The sequence below is a fragment of the Mustelus asterias genome, chromosome 15 (assembly GCF_964213995.1).
Source record: "Mustelus asterias chromosome 15, sMusAst1.hap1.1, whole genome shotgun sequence".
NCBI lineage: Eukaryota > Metazoa > Chordata > Chondrichthyes > Carcharhiniformes > Triakidae > Mustelus > Mustelus asterias.
Window position 1 is genome coordinate 78,608,599 of NC_135815.1, and position 12,848 is coordinate 78,621,446.

The following is a 12,848-nucleotide window of genomic DNA, read 5'->3' on the forward strand; positions in this document are numbered from 1 at the left end:
CAAGTGTGGCATTAGCAGAAAGGAATTCATGTCAAAAGATAATACTGCACTGATATCTGTGGCTGAAACTGTTGCTGATTTTTTTGTCTTGCCAGCTTGGGCAAAACCAGCAGTGCACCCAATTTGTCTTCAATCCCTAATCACACTGTTGATGCGAGAGCTATGATCTGGTCACAGTGCTTAAGGTGGAGCATTTGACTTGAATTGTTGTTTTCAGCTGCTGACCCATGCTGTTGACTCACTACTGGTGCCAGCATGTTGCATTATCTATTTCTAGATTAATGCAAATGTAATTAAAGAGCAGAGAGGTTGAACACAGAGCTTTAATGGCAATTTGTTACTGCTTCAGCTTACATGTGCTAATCGACTGTGCAAGAGGACTAAATCAGGTGATATTTCATCACTTTGCTTGATGTCATATATATTGGCATAAATAAATGATTTTATTTAACATATTAGCATAACACTAATGCAACAGCATTGCCAAAGGTGCACTTGCCTACTTCAGAGTGAAAGTGAGTCTTTAATATATAAATTTAACAAGTCCTGGATTCGACTGTTACTTAGAGTCAGTGCTGACAGTATCTGTGGCTGAAACTGTTGCTGATTTTTTTGTCTTGCCAGCTTGGGCAAAACCAGCAGTGCACCCAATTTGTCTTCAATCCCTAATCACACTGTTGATGCGAGAGCTATGATCTGGTCACAGTGCTTAAGGTGGAGCATTTGACTGCTTCTCTCCATGAATGGAGAGAAGATCAGTGATTCAATTTTGCTGTCAGATGAAAAAGAAGGAGAAGAACTTGCATTTATACAGTGCCTTTTACAACCTCAGGGTGTCTCAAAGTGCTTTGCAGCCAGTGAATTACATCTCCTAATGACCAGTTACACAGCAATAGCAGAGGGCCAAATGCAGGTATTTTGGAGGTATCGTTGATCAAAGATGAGTATAAGGAGGGACAAGAGAAAAACATTACTTTTAATAAACCCACATACTGTGGACAATGGGGATGGAATTCTCTGGCCACGCACACCCCAAGACCGGAAATTCCCACCCAAGCTCAACGGACCTTCAAATGGTCCGCCAAATTTTCTGTCTCACTCGCTATGATTCCTGCGGCAGGGAGATGGGAGAATTTCAGCCTAGAAATCTAAAATAAAAACAGAAAGTTCTGGAAATACTCAGCAGTTCTGATAGTATCTGTGGAGAGAGAAACAGGGTTAACATTTTGAGTCAAATATGACTCTTCAATTGATTCTGTGTTCTGAAGAAGAGTTATAATTGCCTTGAAACATTATTTTTTTAAATGGGAGACAATTTGCATTTAAAAGTACCAATAACAAAATAACAGTTATCCTTTGATTTGATGAGATCCAAATAATTTTTTTAAAATTCTAAAGTGCCCATTATCTTTGGCAAAAAGGACTGAAATAATCAGCAAAGTGCCCTATTCTAAATTATATAAAAGTAGATCTCATTAAGTAAGATACTAACATTTCAAAGTAATTAGTCTCTTTTAAAAATAAACTTTGGTGCTTCTCTAAGGCACCGTATTAGCACATTGCTGAATTACAGAATATGGGTGTTCCTGAGTTATTTCCCATGAGTTTCTGACCTCAGCCTGGCTGTCTGGGTAACAAATCAAACTGGGGGCAGTACTTTTAAAAAGAGGCGATAATATGGAAGAGATCAAAACCACTGTGACAAAATTTTACAACCTATTCAGAAATAAGGGTTACCTTCTCTCTCGCTCGTGTGGGCCAATATTACTGAAAGACACCTCGCATAAATTTAAAAGAAAAAATAATTTTATAAAATATATGCACGGTAGCACAGTGGTTAGCACTGCTGCTTCACAGCTCCAGGGACCTGGGTTCGATCCCCGGCTTGGGTCACTGTCTGTGTGGAGTTTGCACATTCTCCTCGTGTCTGCGTGGGTTTCCTCCGGGTGCTCCGGTTTCCTCCCACAGTCCAAAGATGTGTGGGTTAGGTTGAGGGGGATGCGGAGGTTAGAGGGATTAGCGTGTAAATATGTGGGGGTAGGGCCTGGGTGGGATTGTGGTCGGTGCAGACTCGATGGGCCGAATGGCCTCCTGCACTGTAGGGATTCTATGATTCTACATATGTATGAAGAAAATTAGATGCTTTATCATTATTTGTCGGATTCTTTCTTTTATTTCCCTGTATAATGTTTTCTTGACTATTTTATTAGTTTAATTCATTGAGGCTCTGTCTTGAACTTATCTTTATTCTTTTGCCCCAGTACTTTCACTTTTCATTTTGAAAGTGATAGAAACCTGTTTACAAAAGGGTTAAAAGATTGGCTTTCCAGGTAATAAAAAGCTGAGATTGTGATCATTAATACAGTCCTAAAATAACTGAACACCATCCAAAACAATATGAGTAAGGTCTAGGACACTGAACAAACAACTATACTGCCTCTTACAAGTTGGCTTGGACACATAGCAAATATAGAAAGAAAGAATTCCTCACTATTTTTTACCATTAAATCAGATGCTCTTTTGGGAAGACATATTTAACAAGCTGGTTCCTACACTACTTTTACTAGTTTTATATTTACCTCATCATTGTTCAGCAATTTCAGGAAGATATCTCCCACAATGCCTTGCCATTGCCATCTGTTCATCCTCTCCTCTAGACTACACAGCAGAGCAATGTGAAGTTGGGTGAGGGCTCTGAGGGAACTGGGTAAAATATTACTGCAAAGAAAAGGCAGTCAAAGAACAATTGATCAAAACAAATTGTGTCAACATGTCGCGTATCACAGATTTATAAACGACTTCCAGCGCAGGGAAAGATCCAACTTTAATTTCTGTTTAATGTCAGCTCTCAAAATTTCCTCGATGGAATTTTACAGCCAACTCCAGGAGTGGACTGGCAGGTGGCCATAAAATCGGGGGTCATGTTGTCAGGCTCCGTGCCCAAAGCATACTTGCCTTCACTGGTATTTTAACAGTGGCAAGGGTGACACCAGGCAGCCTTCCCAACTGTTAGTTGAAGCCCTGAATGATAAACTGGCCATTTAAGGGCTTCCTCATGCCACCGGTGGTATTTTACCAGTGGAGGGAGGTGTCAAAGCCACATGGCAAGGCTGCTGGAACGGTGCGTTCCCAACAGTTCTGAAATGAGGAAGAATAAGTTACAGTAAGAAACTGTGCGATGAGTTTTAGTTTCAACTCACTGGGGATGTAGGGAAGATCACAAAGAACAAGAGGAAAATTCTGAGGAACACTCACATTGTTAGAATAGAGAGAGAGAGAAAGAAAGACAAGAGAGAGAGACATACAATTGTGCAACACCTTGCAGACCAACAGAACATCCCAATGCACGTTGCAGTCAATACTTTTGATGGTAGTCACTGTTGTAATGTAGAGAAAATACAACAGCCAATTTGCACATAACAAGCTCTCACAAACAGCGATGAAATAAATGAACAATTAATCTAATCTTGGAGATAGGATATATGGATTTCTTGAAACATCAGCATAGCTGCAGGTGCTGAATTGTGATGAAGGGTGAGGAGATGCAAGTTGCTATTCGTGGATAATTCAATTGTTGAAATGTTATTATCTTCTTACATAAAGCTATTGAAAGCAATCAAAATGGCCTAGATACACAGCTCATTTATTCATTATTATCCATTCATTGTGGGCACAGAGGAGCACTCCTGCTCAAGAAAATTTAAAATAGACATTATGATAAATAAAGAGTGAGGTAGTGATTGAGTGGCTATTTAACACAAAGCCATTTATCTAGTTCATGATATGTTTTGAGATTTTCCATTGAGAGAGGAATCCTTTTGCCAAAAGATTTATAAGGATTCTATGCTGCAACTTTGTTTTTAAAACAACAGTGATGGGTCCGTGCCTCATCTCCTCAGTCAGTCTCTACGGTCATCCTGGACTATGGCGACTTTACCTTTTTGCCACAGTATGGAAAGATGATAACATACTGCACTAGAAGTAAGTGTGAAGCTGATTACAACTTCATTCTGGGTGCGTTTGTGTTCATTATTTACAATTAAATCTCATTCAATGAGTTCAACTCTAAGAAGTGAAGTTACTAAAAGCAGCAATGTTTGATAGCTCTTCAGAGATGGCAGGTGCTTCAGTTATGTAACTGTCAGGTGGTGAAAAATAAACATCACTGTTGTTTCCATACATTCAGTGCCACTGCCTTCCTTAACTTCACCAAAATTCTAAATGCCAAATTTATTTTTCACCACCTGACAGTTACATAACTGAAGCACCTGCCATCTCTGAAGAGCTATCAAACATTGCTGCTTTTAGTAACTTCACTTCTTAGAGTTGAACTCATTGAATGAGATTTAATTGTAAATAATGAACACAAACGCACCCAGAATGAAGTTGTAATCAGCTTCACACTTACTTCTAGTGCAGTATGTTATCATCTTTCCATACTGTGGCAAAAAGGTAAAGTCGCCATAGTCCAGGATGACCGTAGAGACTGACTGGTGGTGATTTAACCTGAGGATCACCCACACCTCAGACGAGGGCACAGTTGGGAAGGCAGGACCTTCATGAATAACCTCAGCCAGTATGGGAATTGAACCCTCACTGTTGCTATCACTAACCAGCTGTCCAGCCAACTGAGCTAAACCAAGCACCAAGGTAGTCTTCAGGAAGTTACCTAGTGGTTCTTAGATTCCTAGCAAGGCTAATAGAGACCTCATCAGAACTAATGAGCATTTTGTATCCAATGGTTTCAAAACCGTACCTTCTTAATATTTCCTTCCATGCTTTGGACTTAGTAAGAGTGAGTTATTAGTAGCAAAATAGCTTAAGACCAATGTCAAGGGTAATAGTTAACTGCAACATTCCAAATTCATTCTGCTTTGTTGCTAAACTGGAGTTTCCCTCCAGGGGCAGTAAACAGAGAGGGCGGTGTCCTGGGTCCGTGCCTCATCTCCTCAGTTATTGACCTATGATTTTCACAGAGTGGCCAATTAACTACCAGAGGGCATGTTCAACATCTAATTAAAGATGGCAGGTGGGCTCATGAAACTAGAGGGTTTCATAGAGAGCAGTTCAAATGGAGCCACCCTCTCTCCAACTTTTAAAGTCATTAAGTAAAAAATAGATTCAACAGTCAAGTAACCGCTGTGGGGGAGGGAAGGGGTAATCCCTCTTCAGTATGGCCTGTGGCTACTCCTGTCCCCAGTCAGGCAAGGAGCGCCTTTAGGTTTCCCTGGAGTGTTGGCCTTCCAAACTGCTGCTTGGTGTCTGCCTCATGCACCTAAACTGACCCTTGCTCCCTGTGGGAACCTGGAGACTGACTGGAAAATTCTAGTTGGTCTCTGTTAATTGACCTTAATAAACTGAATTGGCCACCTGTCACATGTGGGCCCCAGATCCTGTGTTTGCAAAAATGACCTGGAGGTGGGATAGGTCCAGGGAACTGGCACACAAGCTGCTGGAGCTAATTTTCCTCTGATCTTGTCTCTGACATATAAGATAATGAAGGGGCTAGACAGGTTAGAGGCAGAGAGATTCTTTCCACTTAGAAAGGAAACAAGAACTAGAGGACACAGCCTCAAAATAAGGGGGAGTCAGTTTAGAACAGAGTTGAGGAGGAACTTCTTCTCTCAGAGGGTAGTGAATCTCTGGAATTCTCTGCCCATTGAAGCAGTGGAGGCTACCTCGTTAAATATGTTTAAGTCACAGGTAGATAGATTTCTGATCAATAAGGGAATTAAGGGTTATGGGGAGCGGGCGGGTAAGTGGAACTAAACCACTATCAGATCAGCCATGATCTTATTGAATGGCGGGGCAGGCTCGAGGGGCTAGATGGCCTACTCCTGCTCCTTTTTCTTATGTTCTTATGTTCTGACAGGAGGGTCATAAATCCAACCCACAATGTTTGGAATTTTGCATATACCAAAAGGACTACTGACATGATGTGCACTAGATGCAGTGCCTCTTCCGACCAATGCAGCACTGTTCCTGGAATGACTGGAGAGTTGCCAGCCATTCTGATTGGCCGGCAGCTCTGCAAGGGAGGACCTCCACCTGGTGATGGACAAAAGTCCCACATTCTGCCAATCAATGTTTGTTAGAACATGAAACAGCATCAGGTTTTCAACAATACATAAGAAATGTAATAAACCCTGAAGCACTGCTTCCTACCTGGCTCAGCCTGAATTGGTGGCCAGAGAGAGGGGTAGCGTTGGTGTCAAGATAGCTTTAGTATCTACAATGTTCAACTGATTGAAGTTATGTTTCATGCAAGGCAGGTTCTTCATACTAACAGATTTTCACAGTAATTCCATTACAGTGTTAATGTAAGCCTACTTGTGACACTAATAAATAAACTTAAAACTTAACTTAGATTGTCAAATAAGCTATCTGATAACAATGGAGACATTACAAAATGTAGTGGAGAGGTAGTGGTGAGTTTTGTTGCTATACATGTGGAAGCTGACACCACGGGCTGGGTTTTACAGGGCACTGTGCTCTCCAAACACACCCACCCCTCCCAACCCACCTCACCTCCCCTCCCTTGGCTAAAAGTTCAGAGAGGAGAGAATCCATTCACAATTCCAACAATTGCCCCACAACAATTTAATAATTGGAGCAGTGTTAATTGCTTTAAAGGCAAGACTTCCGCCTCTCTCCCAGGAGAGAGTGCTATCTTAGAGACCAGCAGTGGCCACTGGTGGGACATCAGACAGGAGTGTTTTACAAGCAAATTAGGCCTGAGACTGGAAGGAACCAGTGTACTATGGGGTTTGGGTTCAGGAATGGTGGGACAAAAGTGGCAGGGAAATCTGGGAGAGGGAAGGGCAGGATGGAGGTCACACTGTGGCTTCATGGAATTGTTAACTTCAGATTATGAGGCTCCAGTTGGGTGGGTTGAGCAATGAAACACGGAAGAAGCTTTATGAAGCAAGCAAGTTTCATTAGTGGATGGAGAAGAGAGGAAATTTGAAACTGAAAGTTGGAATTGATTTTTTTTTTGTTCATTCATACGCTTACTATTATAAACCTAATTTGCAGGAGTCTGTTTGGTTATGTGAGAAGTTGTCACGGATTGAGATTTTGTTTACATTGTGGAAAGTATTTTATCCAATAAAATTGGTGAGATAATGGAAGTAGAAAATCAGCAGTTATAAATTAGATAAATTGAAACATTTACACACAACCAATGAGAATGAAGTAAATTGACAAAGAATTGTAAGACAGCAACTGCGATGTGGGCATAATGAGAACTATTCATTATATATGAAGAGGAAGAAATGAGGCTGGGTCCCAAAGACAGGGTTTACATAATTTATCAGTGAGATGCTGGACTCATGACAAGGAGAACACATCAATCAAACTTATATGCGAGAGCTGTCTTTGAGGAAACAGCACAATGTGTTTCAGTAAAAGAATGATCAGGACCCATGAGCCTTGCAGATCCCAAACTTGAGATGACGCTATATTAATCCCACATTTTACTTGGGACTAACTGAAAGCATTCTATAACAAGTGAGATATTATAGATTGTTAAATTCTTCTCATTATATTTGTCAGATTTTCTTGATTCTCCGTCATTTGTAACTTTTTTGAAACTGTTTCTAGTGCACGCTATAACAATGAGCATTTGTTGAAAATAAAATGAAAAATTGTTGCTAAATCCATCAGAAGTTCAAAACAAGTCTTAAGTTATCATTTTTAAAGATATTGCAAACTGTACCTCAAATCTTTGCTCTTCAGTATCAGATTCTTTCCACTCACACTGAGATTTGTCTTCAGAATTAGTGAAAGATTGAATGTGTACATTCTTTCTGACTTCAGTAGTTCCATAGCAGCTTGGTACCTTTTGACTAGAAAGTGTAAAGGCAGAGAATGATTGGTTGTAAAATATGTTTGGTTACCTTATTTGTTGTTATTTTAATAGTTTTCATGAAATATTCATAACTTTGGCTGTAGTGTAATTTATGCTGTGTAACAAAAATGTTCATAGGTCAAAATTTTGCGCTCCCCCCACCACTCACCTGGAGTTTTGACCTAATCTCTGACACCCCAATCAGCCCCCCCACAGGCTTTCCCTGCACATGACCCCACCACCTCCTGCCAATTACCTTTCCTCCAGTTCCTGGCATTTTTTTGTTCCAGGCAGTTAGCTGCAGTGCCTCTTCCGGCCACTGCAGCACTGTTCCTGGAATGACTGGAGAGCTGCCAGCCAATCTGATTGTATTTGTTAGAATATTTGTTAGAACATGAAACGGCATCAGGCCTGATGGAGTTGGCAGGGATGCATTCCTTGTGGCCCCCGGCCATCCTGAAAATTCAGACCCTTGAATCACATGGCACAGGAAGAGGCCATTGGGTCCATTGTACCTCTTTGAAAGAGCTATCTAATTAATTCCATACTTATATAAACTTCTTTTACTCTAAGACTATCCTTAACATTCTTAGTAAGCCACAGAAATCTTGCTGAGTTTATTTTTCAGTGGAATATATTTTTGTTGACCTTCTTGAATTTTTTCTTTAAATGTTTCTGTTGGTAACATACTGTTACAATTCTTAGTCTATTTATTCAATCAATCTTAGCAGGCTCTCCCCTCATACCTACATAATTGGCTTTGTTTAAGCTGAAGATTCTTGTTTGGGATTCAAATATATTGCTCTCAAACTTAATATGGAATTCAACTGTATTATGATCACTATTTCCCAGTGGTTCTTTTGCTATGAGATTCCTAATTAACCTTGCCTTATTGCACAATACTAGATCTAAAATAGCTGTTCTGTTCAAGGAAATTCTTATGAAAGTATGGTACAAACTCATTTTCCAAACTACCTTCACCAATTTGATTGCTCTCGTCCATATTGCTTAAAGTCATCCATATCATCACACTGTGTATGTTACATGCTCCAATAATTTCATTCTCAATGCTCAGACCAATGGTATAACTACTGCTAGGGGGCCAGCATTTTGTGATTCTTGATATTCCTAATCTCCACCCATATTGATTCTATTTCCTGACTTACAAGCCAAGATCCTTTCTCACTAATGCCTTTACTATCAGGACTAAATGTTGTGTACCCTGGAGTATTTATTTGCCAAACTTGATCACCTTGTAACCATGTCTCATAATGGTGATTAGATTGGAACACCTATTAGTGTCACTAATTAATCTGTCTTTAATGCAAAGGAGGTTCACCAGGATGTTGTCTGGTCTCAAGGGTGTTGATGATGAGGAGAGGTTGAATAAACTAGGATTGTTTTCACTGGAAAGACAGAGACTAAAGGGAGACCTGATAGAGGTCCACAAAATTATGGGAGGCATAGACATGGTGGATGGTCAGAGCCTTTTTCCAGGGTGGAAGTGTCAAAAGCAAGGGGGCAGAGGTTCAAAATGAGAGGGGGAAAGTTTAAGGGAGATGTGTAGGAGAAATTTTTCAGAGTAATGGGTGCCTGGAATGTGCTGCCAGAGGAGGTGGTGGAAGGAGACATGTTAACAACATTTAAGAGGCATCTGGATGGGTACATGAATTGGAAGGAAATAGAGGGATATGGATCAAGTAACCCCTGCAGCAGAGCTGGTACCAAACAGTATTGGTTTCACCTTTGCCTCTGGACAATACTAACAGTTGGCAGAGGGAGATCCTGATTCCTCAACGGTTCAGAATCTCTATTATATTTGACCAGGACTGTACCCTGGAAAGGAGACCACACCATTGTGGCCACCGTTAGCGCAATACAGGAAGGAACAGTAATCTCTCACTCGATTGGCACAGAACACAAGTACCAGGGTTTGCTTTCAATAGTTTGTGAAAGCTTCAGGCTTCAGTGAATAGCTACCGTCCATTGTACCAAGTGTGTTTGCTACTGTCCCACTATGGCCTACTGGACCATTGAAGCTTAGTGAATCCTCTCTCAGCCGGAAGGTTGCTAATCTCTGCACTAAGTAAGAAAAACTCAAACGAAGGCCATTACCAAAGAAAAGCCAAGCAGCCTGCCATAAAAAGGTTTTTTAAATTTAGTTAGGGCATCATGATCAACACGGACTTGGAGGGCCAAAGGACCTGTTCTTATCCTATACATTCTTTGTTCTTATTGTAGATGCTTTGCATGTTCAGATAATCATAGAATCATTGAATCATAGAATCTACAGCACAGAGACAGGCCCTTAGGCCCAAACTGGTCCATGCTGACCAAAATGCCCATCTAAGTTAACCCCATTTTCCTGCATTTGGCCCAAATCCTTCTAAACCTTTCCTATCCATGTATCTGTCCAAATGCCTTTTAAATGTTGTCAATTTGTGTTAGTATTTGCGTGTTAAGAAAAGGTTAAGAATATGGCTTTTGCTTAGTTTGCCTATTGTTTTGCATGGACTGTGTACTTACTGTGTAAATTAGAGTATAAAATAGATTTATTTTGTATTTTGTGTCACCCTAACAAATCTGTATGGCTGCCATTCTCAGTGCCAACGCCTGAAGAAATACTGAAGGGTTTTGCACTGATGCTGGGAGTGTCTGTCAGGTGGGATTCACCCAGCTGATGGATGCAAATTCATGCACCCCAACAACCCACCGGCCAGCCCAGCTGTTTACAGATTGGGCACCTGATCTCCATGCTCAGAGACAGGCCCCCCACCCCCCCAAAAAAATGAAATGTGACCCCACCCCACTGTCCTTGGGAGCGCCGCCAACCACTCACAAAAGAGGGACATCCTCCCCACTCACCCATATATAACGGGTCACCCACCCCTCGACACCACACAGGCATGAGGGTAAAATGATGCCCTCCCACTCAGTCTCCCATTCATCCCCCCCCCCCCCCTCCACATTCAGACCTGCCACTCATCCCCCCTTCCCCATTCAGGCAGTCCATCATGCCCCACACCTTGGTAATGCCAGTGGAAACTACCCCATGGGACCCTGGCACTGATACCCTGGCCTCGCACTTTGGATAACGAGAGTGGTCAAGGAGATAGGTCCAGTGGGCATTTGCCCCTCTGCTGCTGCCAGGCTGCAGAGGGAAGGTCCCCTGCAGATCCTGGGGGTTGAATGGGCTCAGGCTGGGGGCAAGGGGCTGACCTCACCACTCTCCCCTAGGATGAGGGTCTCGTGGCTGGACTGCCCCATCTAGCCTGGGCAGATTTGAAGATTAGCCCCGGCATAGTGATTTCAGACAGCCGTGTGATCAACATCTTAATTCTTTAATCTCCTTGCCCCCTGGACAGCTGGCAGGCTTTTAAATCACAATAGCATTCCATTTTGCAGCAGGGACTTTCCCTTTCTTTCTGTAAGAAGCTGCATGTGTGAGCAGATCTCTTTGAAGTCTCTGACAGAGAGAAAATGTCAATTTCACTGTTGGGGGCGGGAGGGGGGGTCCATTCTCCACAGCTATGCAATCATCCCCAGTATATTCATGCAGCTTTGATTTGAAGTCAATAAGTGGTTTAACTTCCTCTTTTGCAGACTAATTATTCCTTTTGAAGAAACCAAAACTGTCAATCAAGCTTCAATTGTCTGTAAACATTGCAATTAGAACAATAGAGGTACTTGAGATGCATTCAAGCATGAAGGGAAATGAAAATAAACACAGATGACTGGAGGCTGAGTAGAAATACATTAAGGTGTCAATGGAAGCTTATTTCAAAGCATTGCACTTTGAAATTGACAGAGATCAAAGGTTTCTAATGCAATAGAGAGGGTTTCAAAGCTCTCAAGGCTTGCAGACTTCAAATCATTGTGAATACATTGGGGCTGAATGCACAGTTGTGGAGAATGGAAAGTGGCAGTCAAGCCATGAGACCCCTATCTTGAGGGAGACTGGTGAGGTCAACCTCTTGCCCCTTGCCCAAGCCTACCAATCCCCAGGACCCTTGAGGGAACCCTTTCTCTGCAGCCTGGCAGCAACGGAGGGGCAAATGGCCACTGGACATACCTCCCTGATTCCCCTCTGGGCCCAAGGTGCCAAGTCAGGGTGTCAGTGCCCCCAGGATGCCAGGGTGCAGTGCACCATTGGCACTGCCAAAGTGTATGGCCTGAAGGTGAGCCTGAATGGGGGGTCTGAGGGAACCGGGGTTGAGTGAGGATTCTGAGGGGGAGGGGGGGGGGGGGCTACAGGGGGGTCTGAGGGGGAAGGGCACCTGAGGGGGCTGTGAGGAGAGGGGGGGTGCTGGAGGGGAAAGGGGGCTGTGGGAAGGGGGTCAGGTCACCCTCATGCCTGCGTGGTGTGGGGGACGGGTAACCTGTTATTTGAGTGGAGGAAGGGAGGCTGCCTCTCTTTGCTGAGGGGTTGGTGGTGCTCCCGTGGACCCCTTGGGGCCCAGCATACCAGGCCCACACTAGTCAGCACCAGCAGCAAAGCCTGCCTGGTGCATTTCCTGCTGGAGAGTTGGGCCAGTGAATGGGCCATCAATCCCGCTAATTGTAACGGGAGCAGGTGCCAAACCCATTTTTTGTCCTACGTCTGATTCTCTAGGCTATCATGATTCTCTAGGCTATCGTGATTCTCACCAACAGCTAGGGGGTCCAGAGAATATCGCATATCGGAAAGATATAGCTAGGGTGAAGGAGTATTGAATTATAGTTCATCTTTTCTTGTCGAATAAATGTTTTATTCTTTTGTATGAAGTTAATTACTCTGTTCAGTAGCCACCTTTCACACCCCTAAACAAAAAATACAAGTTAGGATCTATCAAGCCGGGTTCCATCCTGGGATCTGACTTGTCCAATAGTAAAATCAGCTGGAATTGTAACAGAAGTATGAATGTATGGACTTTAGCTTTGGACAAGATTGGACTCTGCAGGTTCTCCCTGCCCCCTGAATGATGAAATAGATTGTTGTGACTATAAAGGTTCTCATATG

The 12,848-nt window shown here is 42.6% G+C and overlaps 1 protein-coding gene across 1 annotated transcript in view; it reads right to left on the reverse strand.

Annotated features, from left to right (window-relative positions):
- Positions 1-2,196: 2,196 nt before the first annotated feature.
- Positions 2,197-12,848, reverse strand: part of arhgef33 (Rho guanine nucleotide exchange factor (GEF) 33) — a 28,928-nt gene continuing 18,276 nt past the window's right edge. The window contains exons 5-6 of the mRNA XM_078230594.1: positions 7,718-7,847; positions 2,197-2,718 (exon numbers count right to left, since the gene is read on the reverse strand). Of these exons, the coding sequence (XP_078086720.1) occupies positions 2,550-2,718; positions 7,718-7,847 (299 nt within the window). The 3' untranslated portion in view covers positions 2,197-2,549. The remainder of the gene's footprint in view (positions 2,719-7,717; positions 7,848-12,848) is intronic.